The following is a 26666-nucleotide window of genomic DNA, read 5'->3' on the forward strand; positions in this document are numbered from 1 at the left end:
GAAGTAATAAGAGAAGAAAAATTTAATTTACATTGGCATGTCTAGGCTGCTGGTATGCACCAGAAGAGGTAAATTACACACTCCTATAAAATTCTGGGTTGTTATAAACCTTAATATTTTAAAAGATTTCTAAGCTGACTCTTCTGAAAAATACTATCCAACATATATTTTGTGTAAGGAAAGGTCTGATTAGATACAGCTATCACAATAATTCGAAAGTGAAACCCTTGGAGTAAATTTGAATTTGTAACCACAAGTACAAATTACTCCCAATACAGGTGATTAAATATCAATTTTTCAAAGAAAATATGGGAAAGCAGTATTTTATCTTTGGTGATATTTAGACCATGATTTAGGCATGATTATGTAGTACTTGCTGTAAAATTGTCAAATTAGCATGCAGATGCTGTAAAATTCCATAGTCTAAACTACCAGCACAGCAGATGTCTTGCTTTCCTTTCACTTTTTGTTGTCCTGTCAATACTTTACTTTGTTCTTCACTAGTCTAGCGCTTACCTAAAGAGTTTCCTATCTTACCTTGTCCAGGAAGGACCAAATTCATCTCTGGTTTCTGTTTTCACTGGATAGAGTAACTCCATAGATAAATTTCACATTTTGCTTTGACATTTGGAATAGCCTACAGTTCTACATCTGAGAACAAGATCACATATCCATATGTGCTATCCAGAAATGTATATGTTAGATAAGCCCATATGCCAGTGAATGGGTCACAGCTATACCAAGTTCTCTTTAAGTAAACACAAAAATACCCCATCTCTCAGTAGGATTTAATTTAAAAATCTGTTATTCTTCCATAATTGGAATAGCTGAGGAAGAGTCTATCACATTCTTACCATTCTACAAGTTTCCTATGAAACACAGGATTAAAATCATTAATGTGGTGCACAAATTTTAGAAATTTCTATGTCACATTGGAGAGCTAAGGCAGGGAATAAGGAAGGGGTAGTAATTAAGCCCTCTCAAAAGGTTTCATCAAAATAAGCCTAGTTTTGCAGACAGGAAAATTAACTGAAATTAAGTGGTTTGAGTGGATTCTGAGAGACCCAAGACTTTGGCAAAGGCTTCAATCTGCCAATCAGCTGAGAACTGAATTGAGTCATGCCTCAAAAGTGATTGTTTTTTTATCCTCATTTAACTATTAAATGTGTCACACTTCCAAGTAATTTGTGTAATTGGGTGCCAATTAACCAATTATCTCAATGTATCTTATGAACTAAATAAGATGCTTTGAAATACAAGAAAAATAAATAGAATTGTTAGAGCTCTAAGTTAAAGACCGCTTCTTTTTTTTTTAACAAGTGAAGTACTCACAAAAGACTCACTCCCTGAGCTGCTAAAGAAGTTCCACAAATTAATCTCCCAAATAAAGCAGAAAAGGTGTAAAACACATCCAAGGAAAAGGGTGCAAATAAAAACAAAAAGATGGAAAAAGTCATGTCTGAGTTTAGTCACCTCCTTTGCAAGATATCAGGAAACGTCTTCCCTTAGTTTATCCACACGATATCTGTTTATGAGAATCATGACAATGCTGAAGGAAATACTGTTGTTTGTCTCCACGGCAAAAACAGGCTGGAAATGCTTTCTCATAGTGAGCAATCATACATGTAGTTTTTCATATGAACTTGTGTCACACGGAGGATTTAGACATCTAAAGGAAGTAGAGGCTCCAGGTGCAAATGACACTTCTCTGATACTCTGCTTCATTGCTTTCAAACCTAGAGGCAATCAGAATGCTTAGCTAGATGATATTTAAAATTGTTCTCACAAAAATAATCCTTTTTTTTTTTCCTGGATTTTAGCCAGTAGCTTTGCAACGCATTATTGTATTTCACATTTTGAGAACAGGATCTGAAAACTAGGTTTCCCCTCTTCTCACCTGGTGACGTTTATACCTCACTCGGAGCTGGTGCTTCTGCTGTGAGGCTGTGGAGATCCTAAGGCTGCTTGTTAGAGCTAAGCCTTTGATACATAACAAAAACTATCCTCATTCAAGAGTAGTTGATCTAGTTTGAAGAACATAAAATCTTCTGGAATAAAAGTGACATCATTTTGCAGTATTACGTGTGCATTGGCAACTATTTTAGAATACCTGTGGCAGAATGATATATTTCTCTAGAGTTTGTCTTGTAAATTTATCTTTGTAAGATTATGGTCTGGCCTAGCCCTGACTGTATGAAAAAGGAAATATAAAGTTACACTATTTTTTTTGCTACATTTTCATGGATGCCAAATTCCTTCTGAATCAGGGTCATCTTTCAATTTTTCCATTTTCCATGTCCAAATTTTAAGTAGGTATTTCTTCCTATCTTTTTTATAAGGATAATTAATTATCAGTAACAACAACCACTGTTACCACTTCCTTCCTGTTTTTTTATAAAGATACAACATCTTAATCAACATAGATCAGTGTGTGGAAGGTCGTTCTGTGTTATTAAATAAAACTGAGGATGTAATAAGTTAGTTTGTATGTCACAGACTATTAATTAATGTGGACCTCGAATACCACTCATTTCCTAAAGAAATTTCTGTGACAATAACGTGTCACATTTTCAGTTCATCTAGATTGTACTCTGTATGATGGCAGATAAGCTTTTTGTTTTATTTCTAACTTTCTTCTTGTTCATTGTGGGCATGTCAACCTACAGTTCCAAATTGCTAAATAAGTGTGTGTTTCATAGGCGTTTACAAAAGCCCTTATCATAGACCATGGACAACACAGAAAATCCTAATTTAATGCACTAATGACAAGCCCAAAACACCCACTTGTTACAGTGGGATAAAGGAATATAATTAACAGGTTTAGTGTCTGTAACACGCAGATGAATTTTGACCTTGCTTTCTCAGTGTTTCCTTGAAATTCTGGCACATATGGTATTCCATGTTCCTTAGTCATGTATTTACCACAGTTTAACAAGAAGGTAATTCTACGGTGTAATCAAACCATACATTTTCATTTAATTCATGTGAACGGGTTACTACTAGGCTGCATAAGATCAATCACATTTGGCAATCTTCTACCAAATCTGAAAATAAAAGCTTCTAATGAATACAATTTCAGCTGTGTTTTGCATGCAGTGGTTTGGGGGTGTTTCTTTTTTGTTTGAGTTTTTAAGTGTTTTTTATCTCTTTTTTTAAAAAGAGATACTGTATTTAAAAGAACGTTTGAAAGCATGTTGTCAGCATGGTGTTTCTTTTGACATTTTAGCATGTCACAAGATCTGTTGTAATTTAGCTGTATTTTGTCTTTAAGTTTTTGTGTTGTCATAACATATGTTGATTGATGTGGAGGTGTGTCATCAAATAAGTGTATTTTCTTATTTGTAGCCACAAAAATGAGTGAGCTTAGCTGTATTTTGAGTGGGATCTTTTGAGTCAAGTTCTACACCTGCTGTTCACAATAAGCTCAATAGGAGCCTCATGCTTTTGCATGAGATATGACAAGATCTAAAATGTTCATTCATAGCATATTCTATTATGATTCACAGACTGATTACATAACAAAAGTCCTCCAGCAGTTCTTTTAAAATAATAGCTACTTTTATCATCTCAGTAGAGTGCATTTTATGTATTTAAAATATGAAGATATACCAAATGCAATTACTTCACTTCATAAGTTAACTGCGAAATATTATTTGAGGAAAATTATTCAGAGTCCGAGTGTAAGTGCCTAAAATGAGTTGTGGAGAAAGGATATATTTGCAGTTAAAATTTGCCAGTTTCTGAATTTTCTTTTTTTGCCTTGGAAAAGAAAGTTATATGTCAGGTTTCATTTTTGCACAGTGTTCAATATGAAGTCTCCCCTTGGGAGCGTCAACTGGCATATAGAGAAGCATATAAACAAAAACAGTTTAAAAAAAAGAATGGGTGTTCAGCTCATCTCTAAAAAATTATTCCTCCAGAGTAAGCTAATCATTGTGATTTGTGTTCATGATGCTGGTGATTTAGTCAGGTTCATCATGTGATGAGCAACTCATATTCATTTGGTTTATGTCCTTTATGTTTACCATAGGGTAACTGTACCTTTTAGACATCTCAGTTGAGTTTCCAGATGCTGTTTTGTGCATGTCTGAAGTGCCTGTATGTACAAGATTGATTGATTATGATGGTCTACTGCTGTTACTAATTTGTTTCCCATTTCCGATTGGCTTTTACTTTTTACAGCTTTGAGCAGTAATTCAGTCCCCTACGCCTCCCTGATTGGCTCTGTGTCCTCCCTCTCTAGCCAAACTACCACTCAGTCCTTATATGATAATAACTCTCTCCCACGATTCGCTCGAAAAGGTCTAAACATCTTTGTCTCTACTATTTTCTTTGTTGAAGCACTGTTTTAGATGTACATCAGTCCACCTCCATTTCTGGATCAATCTAGAGTTCTCTTGTGCCTTTTCACTCACATATTTTCCATAGGGGTGCTTGATCTGGATCAATCAGTGTAATTATTAGATGACTGTCACCCACACTTACTTTGAGAGTACCCAAGTCCTAAGTCAAATTTCAAAGAAATTAGGAGAGAAGCAGAACTTAGTCAAATAAACTAATACTTACAGACTAATTTTATAATTGACATTTATAAGAAATCTCCCCGTTGTATCTGAATATGCTGCTTTGTTAGTTGACTGACAGCTTGCCTTAATATCTACTTTGAATGTGTCTTATCACAGATGTGCTATGAAGACAATATAAAATGTATATTGGGTCATAGTATAGAGTCAGAAGAATTAGGGACAGTGCTGCTAGACATTATTTTGAATCTAGTATGATGCCTTAAATGTCAAAGAATCAAAAAGAAAACAAGAATTAAAAACAAAATTTAAAAAAAAATGCTATAGTGTGGCTGTGTTGTAATCACATGGTCATTTTCAGCTATGTTTAAAGGAAATGCAGGTTAACCGTCTTAGGCATGCTCTTGAAATCCACGGTGACAAAGCAAACTGCATTGTGCAACATGGCTTCCAGCTTGAGCCCCCTTGAGTCATCAGTGTTTTCCCTTTATAATTTCAAGAGATCCTGGGGTTCACTAGCTTATTTTTTTCTTGCCAGCTCTGATTTCTTCCTAAGCTGTTGAAAACTCACTTTCATTTTAGGTGTGAAAGTATAAAGCATGAAGAGAAGAATGTAAGCATTTTGGAGAAGGGTCATGAAGACAAATAGCTTGAAACAAACATGTTCACAAATTTTTGCCTCTCAAATTTTAAGCTGGCAGATTGTTCTAGTTGACCCCATATCTTTTCTGTCTTTCTTTTGCCTTGCTGACCCTGTACTTCCTTACACACCCATCTCTAACTCCAATTCCCAGCTCTTCTTTTTCACTCAGCATCTTCATCAGTGGACAAAGATGTTTACACCTGAAGTAGATTGTAGGTACTTTTAGGGGTTGATAAATGGGATTCCAGATTAAGAATATTTTAAGGTACTAGTGCAGTCAGTATTGTGTGTCCAGCCAAACTGTACAACCCCTGCCTCTACAATCTGCTACTAGTGAAAACATTTTTGAAGTTCTAATTGTCTGATGTCCAATGTTGTCTTCAGTGACTGTTGTCTAAAAGCAGTGGTGCATGTTATTCTAGTCATTCATAGTTGCATGTCAGTCATCTCAAAAATTCATAAAATATTGAAATCTTTCTAATTTAGTCAGAATACATAGTCTTCTAGATCTTGATGCATTATTATTAATCTTCAAGCTATCCATTTCATTTTTTATAGTTTATTTTGTAAGTTAGTGTTACATTGGTTTGAGGTTTCTTTGTTTTTTACCATTTCCTTTGCAGGTTCAGGTGTCTTTGGTTACCTTGGTAACCTTCATTATTCCAGTTCGTTTTCCTTGATTATGCATAAGTCACTTTGCTTTCTGTCAAAACACTATTCTCTTCCCTTTAGGGCTCTTTCAGTGTCTGTTTCTCAGCTCACATTTCCTCATCTAATCCAGTAGAGTTTCCATTTCATGCAGTGCAGGAGAAGGAGTTTGAAATGACATAAAGAGTCATTACTCAAAGCAGAGGTCAACATCAGGTCTAACTGTATCATCTTTCCATGCCTAGCTAACCTCATTGACTCATCTCACAGTAACTCTTTCCTTTACACTAGGAATGTTAGCTTTGGGAATATGCTTGGTGACTTCTTTTAATTTGGCGTCAGAGCTCATCTATCCAGAGCATGTCCTGCTTTGAGTAACCAAACTATTTGCCTGCTTCTTTCACATATGACATCTTTACTACTTCCACATTTTTAGACATTCTAACTACTGCATTTTCTAAATTTTAGAGAAATGCCATCACTGTAGTTTACTTCAAATTCTGTTCTTCTTTCTTGTTCAACAGGTATGGCCAGTCATCCCCCAATACCTATCTTGGAACTTGCAGATCACATTGAAAGATTGAAAGCAAATGACAATTTGAAGTTCTCACAGGAGTATGAGGTAATTTTCCCTGCTTTCTTATTTGACTTGTTTAAAATGTCATGCTTGTTGTTTCTCTGGACTTTTCTCTGATATGATGCCAGGTTTTTATGCTACTGAAACCATCATGAAAAACTCTTGTGTAAAATGATGGCATTGGTGAGGTGACTTCTTTGCTCATTAAAATCTGTTCCCTTCTTACAAGGGTGCATGTCAGGCACATACTTATAGTGTGTGAATGATACAGCACTTACTTGTTTTAATATACGCAAACATCCATCTTCTCTGTGGTTTAAAGATCCTTAGATTAGTTTAAAAATCTCCTGTGTTATGTTGATAGAACACATACAGTACAGGCTCCAAAGGTACAGTCCACCGCATTAATTTTGCATGAAATAAAGGAATTTGCAAATGCCTGGTGTCTTCTCTAATGTTACAGTTACAAGACATTGTATTTTCCTTCTGACAATAGTACCACTTTGATAATCTGTGAATGATGGCCTCTAAGAGCATGAAAGAATTTAACTGGAAGAGAGTAATCATTTATAAGCCATCTTGGAGTAGATAGGTATCAGTATTGCGGAGTGTAACAGCCTCTTAGGTCAGTTATGTGTGGCTAAAGGGACATAGAGAGCCATCCAATAAACACAGTAAATTATAGCTGTTTTTTCAATGCCAAAATATTGTCTGTTTTAAAGTATGCACTGAACCATCAGTGAAAGAATACGTCTTTGGATCAGCTTTAGGTGATCCTGTCAGTGATCTAAGGATTAACAGCTCCCAGAGGGATCACTGACACAGTATTTTCTTTATAGTCTGTCGTGTCACTAATCCTTGCTTAAAACCTTCCAACGCTTTGTTAGTATGATGGAGTAAAAACCTGTGTTACTCGTATTTTTTAGGGACTGCTCATTCATTGCATTTGAAGGTTTATGCGGACAGTGCAATAAAAAAAACTGAAGATGACTTTCACATGTTGGTTTCATAATAGCATGTGCCTGCATGGTACAGAAACAATATGCATTTCCATTGTATTTAGACAGTTTTGACAGAAAATGTTAAAAATTAAGTACTATAATAAAGAACTACAATTGCTTATTATTTAATTGAACACAGTGCTAAGAAAGACCTGAAGACTGCTCTAAAAATAATCTCATTAGATGTCTAAAGGAAAATAGAATTTCAACAATTCATGAAAATAAATTTGTTTGAAGACCGTCTTAGGATGGTTCTTTCCTGTTGCAATCACAAAAAATTTGGGAGAGTCTTCTCGCTTTTCTGTGGATAAATCCTGTGTTCTTAAGTATGAGGATGGCAACATATAAAGAATCAGACAGGGAAATTTATGAAGCAGAATGTTCACCATAAAAAAGAGCTAACATTTGCCACAAATGTGAAAATAATTTCCTGTTGTACTACAGGCAAATTAATTCTCTTTTTCTCTGTAGGAAATTCTATTTCCAAGTCATATAGTATAATTTCTATAAAAAAATATTCTATAAAAATTCTATAAAAATACATCTTTACTAAATCTTGAGCATGTTGTTGAGGTGACATGGTTCTTATGCTGTAGTATAACTTAAAAGTTTTGGTGTTTTAGCTTTTGTGTTTATTATTCAAATCATTAAAATCATCTTGAAAATGTAATTTTAATAATTTATTACCAGCATTATGAAGATGCATTAAATCATTAAATTCTTAGTATATTTGTCCCTCCATAAGTTTTTGCCAGTCTGTGTAAACAGGACAGCTTTCATTTTCTTTTTTTAATTTTTTTTATATTTTCCTTTACAAGACATACCATCTGGAACAGAATGATCAGACATTCAAGATTAAAACATGGGCAACTGTGGGTCAACATCAAGCTTCATTCATCTTGCTTTGCCCAAGAGGGTTCAATGTTTATCTTTGAAATCCCAGCTTTAGAGATACCACATCCATTTCCAACAAGTCCAAGATTCATACATTTTGAAACGGAATTAGTGAAAACCACTGCTATTTCGTTTCATGGTCTAGTCTGGGCAGTGGACTAAGGCTGCAGTTTGATGATCCCTGTAAGTCATCTCCCTGTCTTGGCTGTGCATTCCTGTTGTCTCTCTTGTGCCAGTCCTGGCACTATCACATGTGCAGCTGTTCAAGGATTATCTCAGGAAATAGATTCAGCTGAAAACTAATTGTTTTATTTTTCTTTGCTGTTTTCAGTTGGATCAGTTCCCTGAACTAGCTCACCACATGTCTGCTGGAGCTCTAGTGCCAGCACAAGGGAGCTGGTGGGTAAATTTCTGGTCAGGGATTGGGACCTTCTCAGTTTTCACTGATGTCTCTTAAAACCAACTGTCCGATTCCAAGGCAGAAATCTGTTATTATCACTTCAGATAACATTTAAACTGGTGACTCAGCAGGAGAAAGAGATACTTTACATCTTCAAAAGTGTAACATGCATCAGGAAACCACTGACCTTTATTGGTACCAGCAAAGTCCCCCAGTTAATTCCCATTTAGGAATGCAAACATTTTTCATCTGTTGCCACTCTACTTTGGCTTGTCTCTTCAAAAGAATTACTTGTTTCACAACTCAAACACATCTTTTCATATTTTAAGCACCCTTTCTGTCCCTTCAGAAGTACTTGAATACTTGCTTCTCTTCCATCCTTGCTCATGTTCCATCCACTTAATTTTGATCAGAATTTCTGATCAAAATTCAATACAAGTGTGTTCTTCTCATTTTGGAATAGTATCACTTCCTTACCTGTTCCAACTTTCTCTTCAGACAGACAGAAACCTCCATCACTTCACATCTTTCAAAAGAGAGAAGTTCTCACACAGACAGTGCACATGTGCATGCGGTCTTCCTCTGTTGATTTATACCCTCTGGCATCATTTTCTAATGAAACCCTCTAACTTCCTTGCACCCTTCCAGGAAGGTGAATGAAAACTTCTATTTAGACCTGCACCATGAGAGAAGACAGGATTGCTTTCTCAAATCCCAAACTGAACCCACTCTTCTCCGTTCATCTGACACAAAGCTTTCTAAGTGAGATTTTTTGTGGTGTTGGATTTTTTCCTTTTTTTTTATAATAATGTTCCTTTCGTCCTACCTGAAATCTTGTTGAGAAAGAATCTGGAATCGCCATTATAGAAATAATAAGTCCAAACTATATCCCTCTGCATTCTGATTCTGATCCAGGGTAATGTGGAAGTTAGGAAAGAAATATTGCTAAAAATAAATAATAATATGCATGTTATAAACTAGATATTCTCAGGAGAAAGGAGAAAAGAAAAAAAAAAAGGAAAAAGATAGAATCTTTCATTGCTATGATCTGGTAAAGGAATGTATTTTCCAGTGTAGACCACCTACCTTCTAGCTGTGTAATGTTTTTAAGGTTCTTTATAATCAAATGAACTAGTTCATACTTCTACAAGTCTTCAGAAACTATTTCATAGTATCTTACTCAGGGCATCTGTTACCCCAGTTCTTACAGCATATGATCAGAACAGCAGAGATTTCTTTCATTATACTTGCCTCACAACTTTACCTTGAATACCAGTTTTTATGGGACAACAGGGACCAAGCCTTGAAGATTATGACTGTTGCAAGATTTAAACAGTGCTATGACCTCTTCTTGATGAGGTTCTTTGTTACTTCAAAATAAATTTTTCATAATCCATCATTCATTATTGTTAGCTTGCAATTCCTGAGCCTTAGCAAAATGTTGTATTAACATGATGTATCATTTATATAACACAGGTCTTTCATATTCTCTTAATTTAAAGGCAAGTTTGACCCCAGCCGATTATTATGAAGCTTTTGCTGACTTTGGCAATTTCAGTGGGATTTTTATGTGATATAAGGCTCCATATGGACTTGACAGCTGCTAAGCAAAAAGCTGTATTCATAAGAAACTGACCTTTACATTGTATCTCCTTCATAACTCAGGCTTCAGAATTTAGAAATAAAAAGTGATCATGGAAGTAGACCGAAGAATAACAGTAATATTCTGCCTACTCTATTCAATACACTAGATGTATTTGTACAGTCATTTTCTCCTATAAGACAGAACAGAAAATTTAATCTGCCGAAGCAGATTTCTGAGACTTGTGTAAAATAATTTCACATTTCTTATCTGAGATCTGTAATTATAGCTTTGCACACTAAAGGAAGTATATTCAGATTCATACTATTTTGGTGTGAGAACCTGTCACTACAACACAAAAATTGCACTACCAGCCTCTCTGAGTTATTGCATGATTTACTGTGGGTTTGTATGTGTGTGTATGTACTGGTTAACAAATATTACAAGAAGTTGTATATAATTTAATGTTTTCTGTCATCAGGTTTTTTTCTGTAAATTACAGCCAGTCTTTTGCTTTAGCACTGTGTATTGGAAACTATGAAAATGCATTTTGACACAGCTATACTAGTGCAAGTTTTATTGTAGCTTTTCAGAAACAGTTGGTAGGATTTGTGATGAGAAGACAATTTACTGAATATGGTGTATTTCTTTTTTTATATCTCCAGCTCCAACAACAAAAACACTGGGCACTAAACCACAGTAAATCTTGTATAGTAGAAGCATATATAAAACTTATTATCAATATAATACACTTTAAAAGTCCTGGAAGAACAGATAATCTACTGGATGAATCTCTACCAAAGAAACAACTGAGCTGAACTGCTATATCATTGTAGATAATAGTGACTCGTGCAAAAATCAATTTTTTTCCCAGAAAAAATGTGTTTTCTATATCATTACAATAGTTTCCTCTTTCTAATATTGCAAATACCTTTCATTGGTATTCTGTAACTTTACTTTCATAGGATGTGCTCCACTTATTGAGAAACAGTTAGTGTAGTCAGTGAACGATGAAAAGTTGTCTTCCTATTAATAACACATAGGCTGTTGTGTTCACCAAGATTGTTTGATGCTTAGTTCCACCTAGGGTAGTATCCTGCCAGAAGGATAGTTATGATAGAGAATTGTAAAGGCATAGTGTAGGAATCTGAAGTGGCGTTAGTCTAGATTTAGAGTACTGTATTATCTCTTTCCTTTGTCCTGCGAATCCTTCAGTGGATTAACAGCATTTGTTTATGCTTATGTAATTAAAATAAGCTTTTGCTATGTATTAGGATGCTCTATTTTGGTCTGATACCTTGGCAAAATAGCCAAGGAATTCCACAGAGGCAGTTTAATTATTCAAATTAATAATTTGAATTTACCTGAAAGGAGGTGAGGGTCAGCCTCTTCTCCCAGGCAAGTAGCAATAGGACAGAGGACATAGCCTCAAACTGTGCCAGGGAAGGTTCAATTTGGACATCAGGAAGAATTTCTTCACTCAAGGGGCTGTTAAGCACTGGCACAGGCTGCACAGGGAGATGGTGGAGTCACCATCCCTGGAAGTGTTCAAAAAGTGAGCAGACGTGGCACTTAGTGCTGTGGTTTAGTTGGCATGGTTGTGTTTAGTCTGAGATTGGACTTGATGATCTTGGAGGTCTTTTCCCTTCTTGATGATTTGATGATTCTGTACTGTAATAACAGCAGTTTTATTTTGCCCGGCTGAAGGCAGTGATACATGTAGGAAGAGAGAAGTACTCAACTTCATATAGCAAGAAAAATTATTCAAGATCATACTATATAGGTCATTATAGGTAAAACTGAATTTTATGGGGGCTTTTTAGAAAGATTAATTTGCAATATTTTTAGGGGTTTATAGAGGAATCAATGAAGAATTTCACTCCTTTACTCCTTAAATAAATAAATGCTGACAGTGATTTAAAAATATGTTGTAAATTTAAAGTAGCATAAATGTCTTATATGAGACAATTACAAAGAGATACTGTATTTCCTGTATTATATAAACCAAAAGAACAGGATGCTTTAATCATAAAAATACTTAAATGAAGCAGAGTTTTTCATTACTCAAGTGTTCTTCTGCTGCTTATACTTATTTCCTACCTGAAGTTGAGGGTAATCCTCTGTTTTCAAGACAAAATTACTTCCATCACAACTTGTTATGATATCACGGTCAAAGGATTTGAACTGCAGGTGGGGAGTAAACAGGTTACATTAAAGAGCAGAGGCAAAGAAATTTTATTTTTAAAAGCTAGGTTTTCTAGAGCTTTTTATCATGGAGACTCTCCCTCAAAGATGTTGTCAAATAATGCTTATTTTTGTCCTTAAGTATACTTTAGTTATATACTTAAATAGCTTGTTTGATTCCATTGGTATCATATTTTACATTATTTCATTTGGTCATAGGAATATTCGCTTGATATTCTACAGGAAATATATTTTTGTTGAGAGGAGTTTGGCAAAAGCCTTAGGTGTTTTTCTAGCTACTCTTGAGCAGTTAGGTCACTTTCCTCTAAGAGTCAACAGGAAATGTCTCATCTGCATTTGTAACTATATTTAGGACTGGGATTCAAAGTGATATTAGAATTCCTAAGAAGTTTTAGCCCTATAAAAAATGTGGGATTTCCCCCCCCCCATTCTTGAAAATGGTAGCCTTTACAGTGTGATGGAGATGTAAATCACTGCCTTAATTAAAAAACATAATTCCAGTTGCCATAATAATGTATTAATGTTCATGCATCTAGCATTCATGCTTTGGTAATGCAGTATGTAAATTTCATTCTATTAGCAAGTTTTCTGCATAATACAATAGTATTCTATTATAGATGTGTCAACTATGATACGAAATTCTCATCGCTATTGCTGACATTGGTAAAAGAGGGTCAAATTGTTCATTTTCATGCATAACTGAGTACTTTCTCTAGTTGTGCTGAGTCTATATGCATTGGCATCCTCTCAAATTTTTCTTTTTAATTCTTCTTTCTGTACCTGATCTTATGTTTCTGTGTGACTCTGTGGCCTTTGATGATTTAATTTGAGCCACAAACCTTGTACCTACAGTGATGGGGCATTCTTTACCAGGACATGCTTCCTTCCATTTCTGGGCTTGTGGAACGTATGCCATAGCTCACAATGCCCACATTCCACAAAAACTTGAAACTCCTAGCTCTAATATTTGTTGGCATAGCAATGCTTAACAGACCACTGTTCCGGAGCAGGCAGCATGCTCCCAGGCTTACACCAGGAAGGATAGTGTTGTGTCATACTCAATCTTTCCTCAGTGCTGAACCAGGATAGACTCCTGGAAGGCTCACAATTACAGCAGGGAACATAAGTGGTGTCAAGGAAAACTGCACAGTGTGCAGGTTCAGAATTTACTGGGGGGTGTTGTTTGAAACTCTTCTGGAAACATGTTTTGTTTACCATGATTATTAGTCAATGAACTATTTTATGGATGGTGCATTGTACTAGTAAATATTGCTCCAGTCTTTTCCCACTAACAGATCAGACTTCTTTCAGCAGCCAGCCATTTAGAACACAATAGATGAAAGATTTGTGAAAGCATGGGAGGGAAATAGCAGTATTAAAGACATTTTTATTTCTTTTGTACAAAGCACCCATACTATACAGTTACACTACCAAGAAATCCAGTTCTTTGTTAATGACAGCTTTATCGAAGGCAAGCTTTCAGAATGAAAATACTAGAAATCCTATTAAAGTGCCGTCCATTAAACCATTAAAGTACTCATTAAAACTGTTAGTACAGACTTGTTATTCATGAGTTATTGGTCTTTCACATTTCTGAAATGCATCTGCCAATACCACTCAACTCTTTGTTCCAGTGTGGCCATTAAGTCTGAGGAAATACAGATTAACTTTCTTTTGATAAAACGGTGCTTTGTGGGAGGATAGTAAGGCTGCAAAGTGGTTCAGATTGGTGAGAAAAACAGGAAAGATTAAAGTTCAATCCATTTGCCTGGTTTTGACATAATTTATGTTAACTATGTCTGCATGTAGACCTAAATATTAATCACTGAATTACACCATCTGGCCATACATCATGCAAAGATGTTAATGGGAATATAGTATGCTGCTGTGATGAACATATATAGCCTCATCTACTTCTACAAATAGCTGAAAACAAACAGAGAAAGCTGCTGTTTGCTTTTTTCCCTTGATATCAAACAGTAGGTTTAGATGACTTAAATATTGGAGTGAAAAGTGGAATAATAATACTGAAAAGTTGAAGCTAAGCTTTAAATATGAAATACTTTTAATAGTCTTTAAATTCACATGAAAACAGGTATTATAGAGTAGAAACTGTTTCTCTTGATGAATAAGAATCTTAGACCATAATTTTCTAAGTGCAACACAAAGCTGCATTTTAAACTTACTCTTTGAGAGTAGTTGTAACTACAAATAGATTTTTTTTTAAAATTTCTGTATATCCTGTGGGGTTTTTATATAAGGTAAAGCCAGAGTCCTCAATCCAGGCTCAAAACTAGCAGCATGTCAGTCAGCCAGTTTATTGTTATTTTCTAGTTTTCTTGTCAAATGTAGAGAGAAAGTGTGTGTGGCACCTTATGTTGTGAAGTGATTTACAGAATATCTTGGGACTGTAGGTAAAAACCTACAAGTTCAGACAAATTGTTTCCTTTTGTTATCTATCCAGAACAATGCAGAGTAGTGTGCCTCATTCTGAGGCAGTGGACTGTAATTTAGATAGCATGTTTGCATATATGCCTCTCAAAAAACACTGACTAGGTAGTCTCAGGTATTGTAGATGTGCATTATACCTGGTCAAATAATTGATTTTATTTTAAGGCTTATTTAAAGTATGATGTACTAGTATGTAGTTGGCATCTTCTGTTTATTTTGAAATTAGTATGTTTATGTTTTAAATTATGACTAGAATTCTGAGCTAAGCCCCATGCTAAGTACTTTCCAAAATTCTGAATACTTGACCTGCAAATAGAATCATAGAATCAAAGAATTTTAGGGGTTGGAGTGAACCTTACAGATCATCCAGTCTCTACCCCATGCCATGGGCAGGGACACCTCCCCACTAGACCAGGATACTCAGGGCCTCATCCAGCCCGGTTTGAACACTGCCAGGGATGGGGCAGCCACCACTTCCCTCGGAAATACCCTGCACAAGTTACCTTACTCACTTCCATTCACTCAGAAAGAAAAAGAGGTGTGATTCTTGCTGAGAGAAGTCATTATGTAACACTTAGTACTTTCCAAGTCATATAATGTTGGTGAAATGCTGGTCAGCTGATAAAGATGTATATTACATGTCTTAAATATGCTATTTTTTACATGATTCTCCTCTTCCCAGTTCTGATGAAAATGTGGTTCAAATTCTTTCTCTTCACCTTAGGTGAAATGAATAGTGCTTATCAGTACAGATAAAAATGTTCATGTTTTTAAATTAAGCAGTGCTTGCCTGCTTCGAAATTCTACCAATCTTACATCTCAGATGATGGGAAAACATTACTGTGATAGAAGTAAATTGTAAGAAAGCAGCATAAAAATTTTAGAGTAAAATTTTACAAAGGATTGTTAGAAAAATTTTACCACTTGCTTTATTGTTAAATAAGAATTTCAGTAATACTGTGCTGGAAAAGGGTGAAGCCCTACTATTGGATCAGGTTCCTATGTTTGTACTTAAGCACAGCACATAAGTGATGTCTGCCTTTGCAAGTGAGAGAATACTAATTGGGGGATAGTTTGTTGCTTCTTTATGTGAAAACAAAATACAATAGGGCTCAAAATAAAGCCATCACCAGTTTTATAAATCTCTTCATAGCTAGTCTATTAATATACTAAGTTAATAATATTAAGCTATTATTACTATGGACATTTTAAGATAGGTTAAGCACAAGCAATCAAATTTCTAAGATAGTGAACCCAAATACTGCATTTTTTTAAAAAAATCATTTTTGGGACAAAAATATGTAGAAGTTAAAAAAACCAGATTCATTCAAAAGACATTTAAGAATGCCTTTTGAACTGTTAGTAGCGCACATAGCAATACAACTCAAATGAATCATATCCAAACAGCAAGTAGAATTTTCATGGGCTTCATCATGCTTCCAATCAGTTAACTTCTTCTCATTCCTCTAAAAAGTCCTGTTTCAGTTCCTTTTCAGGGAGGAGCTGGAAACACCATACTTCAGTTACCGTAAGTAAAGCAGTGTGCAAAGGGTGAGCCTGAACCTCAACCATCACACTCTGCTCTCCATAGCTAGGTTATGCAGGTAAACTCAACCAGGCCTAGCTGCATAGGACTGCAAAAGTAAAACTCAGGAAAATCAACTGGTAACTACTACTAAAGTTAATTGAGTCTAGGGTATTAGTTGGTAAGTTACTTGTTTTCTTTTCTATAGGATAGCCAGGCAGAATGATTTTTTTGTTAGAATAATCTCAGTAATGAAGCAAATCTATTAACTAAATGTTACATAAATAAAGTGTATAAACATCTAAAGCTGCATAAGAATGACGCAATTTTCTGACTGACCAGGTATTAATTATTAATCTAAGGGGCAAGTGATCTAATAGATCACATTGATTAATTTCACACATATTCATTGTCAAGTGATACTTACTTTAATAGATTACAGGTCAAATTTAATTTCCATTAGCATGAAATGTACTCAACTGTTGTAATCCTGGGAGAAGTCACTAAAAGTGGTAGCTTTGTGCTGTAGTGGCAGTATGGATCTTCTGACTTGTGCTGTGAAACTGGTCTGCTCATGGAAAATGAGTATAGTGTTGGTGAACTGACCCATCTAGGCTTATCTGTGTCATTAGTTTTTTATATTTACAGCAACCTGGTGTCGGGAACTGCCAGTTCTTACCCGGGTTAAGCAAAGGGCATAAACGTCAAGTCACAATTGCACAGACATGTTGGTGAATCAATTTTAAGGTCTCTAATGTTGCTTAAAGGAAAAGTAAAACAATAGGTAATTATTCATTACTTCTCAGCATGAGGTGACCTTTCATACAGCCAATACCATAGTGGGCATGAGCAGCTGCCATCTGTTCTCTCTTTTGTATTTACCTAGCTGCATATATACCTCAAGTATAAAGCTAAAAGTAGTAGAGCATGGAGTCTCCCTGGTGGAGAAGGATGAAAGACTGTGGGACATGCTTCAGTAGCTCCATTCTGCAACATGAAGGAAACAGAAAATAAACAGTAAATCTAGAAACATATGTTTATGAATAAGAGATCATTAGAATTTCAAATGTGTTTGAATTGCTTACTTATTTATTACTCAAGAAAATAAAAAATAAGTTTTATTTATGTTGTCTGTGGATGATACGCAGTTGGTTCCCTGAGCAACACTGGTATCATGTGTTTGCCTGGCATCAAAATGAAAGAACAGAAACAATGCTAAGTTTTTCGGGAAAAAATATCTTCATGAATGTTTGGATTTTATTTAATAAGCAGGACACTGAAATCTTTGAACATGTGCACTTGCTAATAAGGAAAAACAAAAATATTTACTCCACTTTATCACAGTGTTTTTTAGATTTCTGGTATTTTTTCATGCTCCGTTATGCTAGAATTCCTCACTTGCCAAAATGAGTGAAAAGATAAAAAGGTTAGTGGCTTGCTTTTCTGAAGAGACAGCCTTGGATTTTAAAAGCTTATGGTTTAAATTCTTCATGGAAATTTCAGATGCATAAATACAAAATGCTTTATGCAATACGGTGTAATAAGTTAAAATGTGTCCTGAAGCAATAATTTTCTTTCACAGGCAAGTTATTTCCAGAGTAAACTGTGGGAGTTTAGTTTGTAATCATTATGACAAAATCTTAACTGAATTTTTCCTGTCCTTGTCGTCTCTTTTCTCTTTCAAAGTCTATTGATCCTGGTCAGCAGTTCACGTGGGAGCACTCTAACCTGGAAGTAAACAAACCAAAGAATAGATACGCGAATGTAATTGCATATGACCATTCTCGTGTTCTACTCTCAGCAATAGAAGGTAAGGAGACCTTTAAAATTAAACTACTTAAATCCTACAGTCTGATATCGTTTTACACATCAATAACTTTATATAGCAGTATAAAGGTGTGTTAATTAAGTACTTTCAATAAATTCCTATGATGTCAATCCTTTTCTGATGTTTAATCTCAGTATTATGTTATGAACTTGCCTTAAAATGTACACACTCTCACATAAAACACCAAGTGCATCAGGTCCCTGTGTGTATGCCAGTGTGGTATCTAAAATGAATTAATATTGCTGTTTACTTACACTAACACTACAAAGCAAGTGTAGCAGTAAACATAGGAGCTGGGAGTTTTGTTGGTCAACGTCATGATCAACATATCTTCTCATTAGGTTTTAGTTGTCAAAACCATAATGTGAGGAAAAAAATCAATTCAACTCTGTATTCTCTGGGAGGATTCTGAGAACTCTCTGGTAAAACTTGTTTTTTTTCATTTCCATTTACAATCTGAATGTTAGACGAGTGTTTAAACAAATGCCTATATGCAGACATAGTGGGAACCTGAGTATTTCTGACTAAAGAATGGCAGTGAGGTGTAGTGAGAGTTCTTCATTATGTGTCAGAAAGTCAAAAAGGTTTAAAAGAACTTGACACTTTAGAGTTTTAACTTAAACAAACTGTTCAAGGTGGTCAGGCATTAGTATTTTGTCTCTTTGACCAAGAGCTAAAGCAGCACGAAGCACTGGTTTTCACTCAGGTGATTTCTTCTTTTAGCCAATTCTGCCTTATCACCAACCTGCTTCCTGGGATGAAGACAGTTTTTCAGTTTATTCTATGTTGTTGACAGTCAGGTATTAATGATGGCCAGAATATAAGAAATTACATATTTAAGTCAAACAATTTAAATGAAAATAAAATTTGCCCTTAGTTAACTCTGACAGGACTTGTATATGATACATGAGATGTAGAGAACTGTATTCAAGGTCTTAATTATTTTAATCCTAACATGCTTCAACTTACACTACGAGGTGTTATAATTTGCAGTTATAAACAGCTTATCTTTGGTTACTCCAGATCTGAAGACACTAGGTATGTAGGTGTCATCCATTTTAATATCAGCTGCTTGGTGAAGAAAAAGGCAATCCCACTGATTGAAGTTTAGATCTTCCCTCATTTATTGCAGCTGCGTACTGTAGGCTTTGATAACAAAGATAGGAGTTTCTCATATGTATTAGCAAATTTAAATGATTGCCTTGAAGAATTTGCTTGTTTATTCCACCCCTGAGGTGTTCTGACAAGATTTTTTTTTTGTGACATCAGTTAAGATTTTTCAGATTGCCTTATAGAAGAGTATAGCTGTATAGAAACCTGCCTCCACCTGATAGAACTACTTGTCTCAACACTGAAGAGAGAATATTTTAATTAGCAGTATATATGATATAGTTCAAGAAATACATTCTTTTCTTTGTCACTGGTCTAGAGAAAAGGGCTAAGTTCATGGTCAGGATAGGCCAGGAACACCAAATGGACAACCTTTCTGAAGTTTTTTATAGAGATCTTTGGAGCAAAGTGCTTATCTCAGAAATCAGTCTAATTGACTAAAAGCTCACAGTTTTTTCACAGGATTTTGTTTGGAAAAGAGTTGTATAAAGGGGGATAGAAGGGGAGGAAAAAATCTAAATCCAAATAAGTTTATTTGTTAATTTATAGGTCAGACATCTGGTGTCTGTGAAGTTCCCCTTTATGTAAATCACCCATGAAATTTGGTTCCCTTAAAGAAAATGAACTTATTCAGAGAATGGAAAGAAAGTTTAAGAGGCAAAACTGATAATGTTAGTCAAAGTAATTAAAAGTATCAAATTACACAGTACATTACACTATGTTTTTAAATAAAAGATAGTAAAAAATGTGAAAAAACCCTTATGTTTTACCTCAAAAGGATTCAGTATTTTAAGGAGCAAGGACAACATATAGTCAAACGCTAATGTTTGATTCCCTTTTTTAAGTAAGAAATATGATGATGAAGCTACAATTTCTAACCTTTTAATAGTCACAGAGCTTAAACAAAGAAAAATCCTATAGCTCTTTGAGATATCAATGTTAGCTGTAAAAACTCAAATGGGGTTTTGACCCATTTGGTGATTTGCATAATTTAAAATATTTTCCCAGTCTTTAGGTTATGGTGAAAAAAGCGACATAAATCAAATATCAAATGCCTTTTTATGCAATGATTACTCTTGAACACAGAAATAGTTTAGTATGTAACTATCCTCTTTAAAGTTTTTACTCCTGGGATTTTATATGATTGTGTTGCTGAAATTCTGTATGTATAGCTTGATAAATTTAATGCATTGGTCTTAGATTTTAGTAATAAGTACTTCTCTTTCAGGTTTTAAGTACATATTTCAAAATTGAAAATATACATTTTAATTAGTTGATGGCTGTGTTTATTTTCATGCTACTAGGGAAATTAATACTTCAAATATTGTTTTAAAAGTGCATTCTCCTTTACCTATATTACTTTATAAGTTAATCAGGACCTAAATTTGGACTACGTTAGACTCTGTTACAACTATATAGAGAATATTTGGTTGGATTTTACATATAGACCTTACCTGCATTTCTTAGGCAGCCCTAAGAAGACTAATTAGCAAGTTTTGAATAATAACTGTGCTCTTTCTAATATGAAGAGCTCCATTCTACACCTAGACACTTGGTCCCTGTGTAAGAGTGAATACATATGAACAACAAACCAAGAGTATGTCAAAACTGTAATCCTGCACTGATGGTCATTTTTGATGGTGTTGCACAAACATGGAATCCTGTAATTGCTACTCTCGAATGGGACACAAGGCCAGTTTCGGGCAGTTGCCCAACCCTGACAGTAACCAGGTCTAGAAAGTCTTAAGAAGCAATTAACAGAGATTTGAAATTACTTTTTTCCAACTATTGATAATCAAGTTGTTAAAAATTGCATTAGTCCTGAGACACAAGGCATAGTAACACTATAAAAATTCTTATTTTGGTACCTTTCATAACTTGTTACACAAGTTCAGGCCTGGTTTTGAATGCCCACTAAGTTCTTGACTTCCCTAATTACATATAGCATAGATTTTCCCAATGTAATTGCTCACTTTGCAGGGATACCTTCCTTACCGCTGTTTAAATGTTATTGCATTAAATGTCCTTTCAGAAGGAAAACTCAGATTGGTTGTCATCAATTGAATTTCCTCCTGAAAGGAAATTGTACTTTGTAAACTTTTGTTTCCATGATCTTGAAAACTGATTGCTTGTTTTGTGGTGTCTGTGGATGTGGATGAGATGGACTCTTGGAATTTTAAATCATAGTATCATCATAGTATGTTAAGGGGTTGGAATGGACCTTAGAGATCTAGTCCCAACCCCTGTGCCCTGGGCAGGAACACCTCTCAGTAGACCAGGTTGCTCAAGACTTTATGCAACCTGGCTTTGATCATTGATAGGGCTGGAGCATCAGCAGCCTCACTGAGCAACCTCTTCCAGTGACTTACCACCCTCACATGAAAAAAACCTCTTCTGAATATCTACTCTAAATTTCCCTCTTTCAGTTTGTACCTGTTACTCCTTGTCCTATCACAGTTCCTAACAAGGAGCCCTTCTCCAGATTCCTTGTAGGCCCCTTCAGACACTGGAAGGTTGCTATGAGGTTCCCACTCAACCTTCTCTTCTCCAGGCTGAACAGCCCCAACTTTCTCAGCCTGTCTTCATAGAGAAGATGCTCCAGTCCTCTTATCAGCTTCGTGGCCTCCTCTGGACTTGCTCCAACAGGTCCATGTCCTTCTTATCTTGGGAACACTAGAACTGTATGAGTACTCCAGCTGGGGTCTCACAAGAGCAGAGTAGAGGAGGAGAATCACCTCCTTCAACCTGCTAGCCACACTGATACAGCCCAGGATTCAGTTGGCTTTCTGGGCTGTGAGTGCACACTGCTAGCTCATGTTGAATTTTTCATCTACCATCACCCCGATGTCCTGCTCTGCCGAGCTGCTCTTAACAACTTCTCTGCCCGGCCTCTAGGTGTGCCTGGGATTGCCATGCCCAGATGTAGGACCTTGCACTTAATTTTGTTGAATTTCATTATGTTTGTATTGGCCCACCTCTCCAGCCTGTCAAGTTCCCTCTGCATGGCATCCCTTCCCTCCAGCTGTGACTGCCACAAACAGCTTGGTGTCATCAACAAACTTGCTGAGGGTACACTCAGTCCCACTGTCCATGGTAAAGTATAATGACAGAATGTTACAACATAGTGAAGTTTGTTATATGCATCTAAATGGATTTAAGAGAGAATTTACTAGATAAAAGCGAAATAGGTCAAGTTAAAACAGCAAAGTCTGTGACCTTATACCTCTAAGAAGTAAGTAAATGCAGTGAAAAAAGTGGTTAACCATTCTGCATTTAATAATGTCTTGCCAATTCTTTTAGGAGACATCCAAGACTAAAAGTCTGCTCTATGTGGCATGTATTTGCTAGTTATATTTTTTAAAAATTTAAGATAATGTCTTTCATATTTCAACAGTGTAATTTTTGTTTGATGGGAAATACAGTGACTCTAAAATGCTGGTAACACTTGAAGTCTCTGTAATACAAATGGTCAGGACAGAAAAGGCAAGAGACGGTTCATATTCTTATTTGTCAGATGGCCAGTTCAAGTGAACACTCTACTGAAGAGGAATGAACTATACATATATATATATAAACATTATTTGTGTTGCCTTCTGCTAACAATATATACATTTAAACTAATTGTTTCTCCCTTCACCCTGCGAGCTTAAGAACAACAGAAGATTTTCAGTGATGAGTAACAGGGTACAGAAAGATCAGTGAAGTAGATTTCATGGATAGAATAGAATAGAATTCTGTGATTCATGGTGTAAAAGTCTCCATGAAGTAGATTTCATAGAGTAGACTTCATGGTGGCTGTCTCAACAACAATGTTGAGATGAACTGTAGGGGTGTGAATCTACTTACACTGTTAGAGCTGTAACTTAACAACAAAAGTGTTGTCATTCTTGATACTCGTGAAAACGGCTTTTTTTCTGTATATGTAGCCATATTTTCCATTGGGGAAAGCTTTGGGAAAATATCCAATGGCTTTGTTCTTGAATGGGCAGTGAAGATTTGGTACCCATTTACTGAGTTTTGCAGGAAATATCAAACCAGAAATAATTTTATTTCTTGCTAGTAGTGGCACTTATCAGCCCTTTTAGTGCATCATTTAGTGTATAAATTAATTTCTATTCCAAAAAAGACTCAATTGATGACTTCTGTGTTACGTGGACTTAAAAAGTTGGAGAATCACTAAATCAAGCTTCAGACAACTCTAAAGTAATGACATCATGATAGATTTCGATATCTGCTTTGAAGTATCATGCACCATGCAGTATATTGTGGACAGTGACCTGGGGCTGTGCTATTGTCTCTGTCTCTAAGGAACTGCACAAAACATTCTGTGTTTTTTCATTCTGTACAGTCTTAATACTAGAGAACTTTTAAAGCAAAACAAATCCAAGCTTCCTTTCTTTTGCCTAAGAGCTCCTCCTGTTTTCCAGCTTGGTTTTCTACTACTCACCTTCCATGTTTCTTGTCTTGCCTGTAGTTCTTCTGCCACTCTCAATTCTTAGTTCCATCCCTACATTTCAGTTTTTTAACTATTTTTCTCTCCTTTTCATTTCAAATGCTTCTCGTCACAATGACTTTCTTTGTCCTGCTTAATTCTGCATCTTCTGCCTCCCCCTTTTTTGGTGTTCCATCTTTCCAGAATTCTCTGGAATTCAGCATTTGTCTTTTAGACTCCATATTTTTCATCATTTCCCTCTTCATCGCTCTTCTAGTCCTAACGGTCCATTGACAATCCAGCAATCTATAGGTTTTCTCTTTTTGTCCTTTCTTTTTCTTTCCTACCTTACTGTGTTAGGATATGTAGTGAATTTCCCTCAGTCTGTGTAAAAAGCCTTCATTTTACAAATCTTCATTACTGCAATACCTTCATGGGTCATGTGCTGCTTCATATTTCAGTGAGTTCTTATAGTACAGATTTGTGCTTAGACCATTTCGATTTGATGATCTCCTTAACGATATAGACTTTATGTTAAAAAAATTTCCACATAAGCAGTTGTTACTGGCATCTAGTATCTGCCTTAGTTCAGTTTTGCTCTGACATTGTTCGTAACACCAATCATTGATTTAAACTAATAGTGAAACTTCGTCAGCGTTTTGAGTTCATCATTATGTTTTTCCAAATTGTTTACAAGCATGACAGAATTTAATCCTATTACTTCACACTATTTATGACTAACAGCACATGTCTTAGGGAAGCAGCACACAAACATGGTTTATAGTTTAATTTGTTTAAATAGAAAGGCTGTTTAGTACTGAGCCTTTGTAAAGGCTTGAAATCATTTCATTACTTTATTTCACTTTGTGAATAAAACGTGAAGTCAAATTAAAGTTATTTAAGATTATAACTGTCTTCAGGAAATCAAGTGGCTCATTCCTAGGTCTGCGTTATTAGCCTTATGGATCTAAGTCTATGTTACAGTAGGCTGTGCTGTCATCTCAGTTCATGAGTTCTCAGCATAAATAGCGAGCAATACAGTTCATGGCTTTTTTAATCTTTTGCGCCTTAATTGTGGCATTGGCTAATTTTGCTTTGTTGCTCATTCACTCTTACTCTGTGAAATCTGAGCTGTTTTGTTCTCTTGAGGTATTTGAAAATGGTGCCTCTTTTATGCTCAACTACTCATCTGATTCTTCCCCTACTGTGTTCGATTCCTGTCTGGCTAAATAAGGAGATTGCAGACTCCGGTCATTCATCACCAGAGTTGAAAAGGCTACTAGAAAACAGTTATGCTAGAATTATGCTCTGGAAGCTTGGTCTTTACCTGACTTCTTGTGCAGAAACTCTGTCTCTGCTTTCATGAAACTTGTAAAAAACCCCGCTTTCATGAAACATGGATTACCCTAAATTTACACTTCAGGTATGCCATCCTAAATTCAAACCGCCACTGATACTAATAGACTTAGGGAATGTTCATATCAATTTACCGTAGGTGGAATTTGGTTGCTTTGTCCCCTTCTTGACCCATGCTATTACAGAACAACTGCCCTCTCTTAACTATTAAACTCAAATTTAAGTAATGATGGCAATTGCTGCTATGCTTGAGAGTATATTGCCTTCAAGCTATAGCAGCTAACAAAGGTTTGCAGGATTTCATTGTACTGCAGTCAAACTGGTTGTTATTTGATTGGTTTTGCACTATTAGATTTGACAGAGAATTGTTCAGCTTTCTCAGCTCAGAATGAGGTTATGGCCAGAAAAGTCATTGCAGAAAGTGATATTTTAATATGTAGATTTATTTGCCTTTGATATTTTTTATGCTTGATCAGTGTAGATATTTACAGATATTCAGGTTTTGTATTTGTTATTTTTAAACTACACACAATTCATTAGTCCTCTTGTGATAAGACACCTTCCCGAGAGAGCTTTAAGTTTATGTGTTGTGGGGATATAGCTGATGAAGCAAAAACTCATGGCAAAGTGTGAGATAGAGAGTGAGAAAATGGTATTACAGAATACAAAAGGATTTTGGAACAGGATGTGAAACTGAGGTCATGCATGAAAACAGCAGTGAAAAGAGGTGTGAGAATTGGGTATGATACTTGAAGGAACTATGAGAATGGATGGAGAACAAAATACCTAATAGATACTGTGTGAGAGAGAGACAGTGGAGCTGAACGTTGTGAATCCTGTTGTTCTCTTGATCTTGGCAGACATATAACCCTGTTGAGTACTGTATTCTGCTAGAGATAAACCCTTGATGAAAATCTTCTCTCAGTGCTAGTGTTGGAGCAGCAGGTAGGGTTTTCTTGCAAAACTACATTGATTACATCACTAACAGGTGCTCAGGGCCTGTGGTGAATGGACTCTTATGTCAATGTCCCAGCCATATCCTCTTCATGCATCATGAGTCTGACTTGCCTTGTAAAATAATATTTCTGGCTAAAGGACATAGAGGAATTTTTTGGGTCATCTTTATAAAAGTCAAGTGGAGAAATAGGGTGAAAATTTCCACTTTAACCTAGACAGGAAGAAATTCTCTTTGGAATTACCAGTAATTGTTAATATTAATTCTTTCTTAGTTGAATCTGTGATCAAGGAAGGAATGATCTGGAAGTTTTTCCTCATTCTAATTTAAGGAATTAGAATTTAATTTAGAAGTTATTTATTCTATTGTGATTTTTAAATGAATTTTTTACAAGTTAGTAAGTAGAAAGCATATTTACAATTTTAGATATTCTGAAATTTTTTACATCAGGTGCTAGGTTTGGCTGCTAAGGTTCATAGACATCATTCTTTAGTGAACAGTTTGCAATACTTCTCATGCATAATTTTCATGCTGAG

General features: G+C 35.5%; 1 protein-coding gene across 1 annotated transcript in view; it reads left to right on the top strand.

Annotated features, from left to right (window-relative positions):
* LOC103808763 (receptor-type tyrosine-protein phosphatase delta-like) overlaps window positions 1–26666 on the top strand; it is a gene marked incomplete at both ends in the record, with an annotated part of 60814 nt that overhangs the window by 15622 nt on the left and 18526 nt on the right. Inside the window, 2 exons of the mRNA XM_009081567.1 lie at window positions 6339–6436; window positions 18136–18259. Coding sequence (XP_009079815.1) covers window positions 6339–6436; window positions 18136–18259 — 222 coding nt within the window. The remainder of the gene's footprint in view (window positions 1–6338; window positions 6437–18135; window positions 18260–26666) is intronic.

Source organism: Acanthisitta chloris, unplaced genomic scaffold, assembly GCF_000695815.1.
Source record: "Acanthisitta chloris isolate BGI_N310 unplaced genomic scaffold, ASM69581v1 scaffold4369, whole genome shotgun sequence".
Classification (NCBI taxonomy): domain Eukaryota; kingdom Metazoa; phylum Chordata; class Aves; order Passeriformes; family Acanthisittidae; genus Acanthisitta; species Acanthisitta chloris.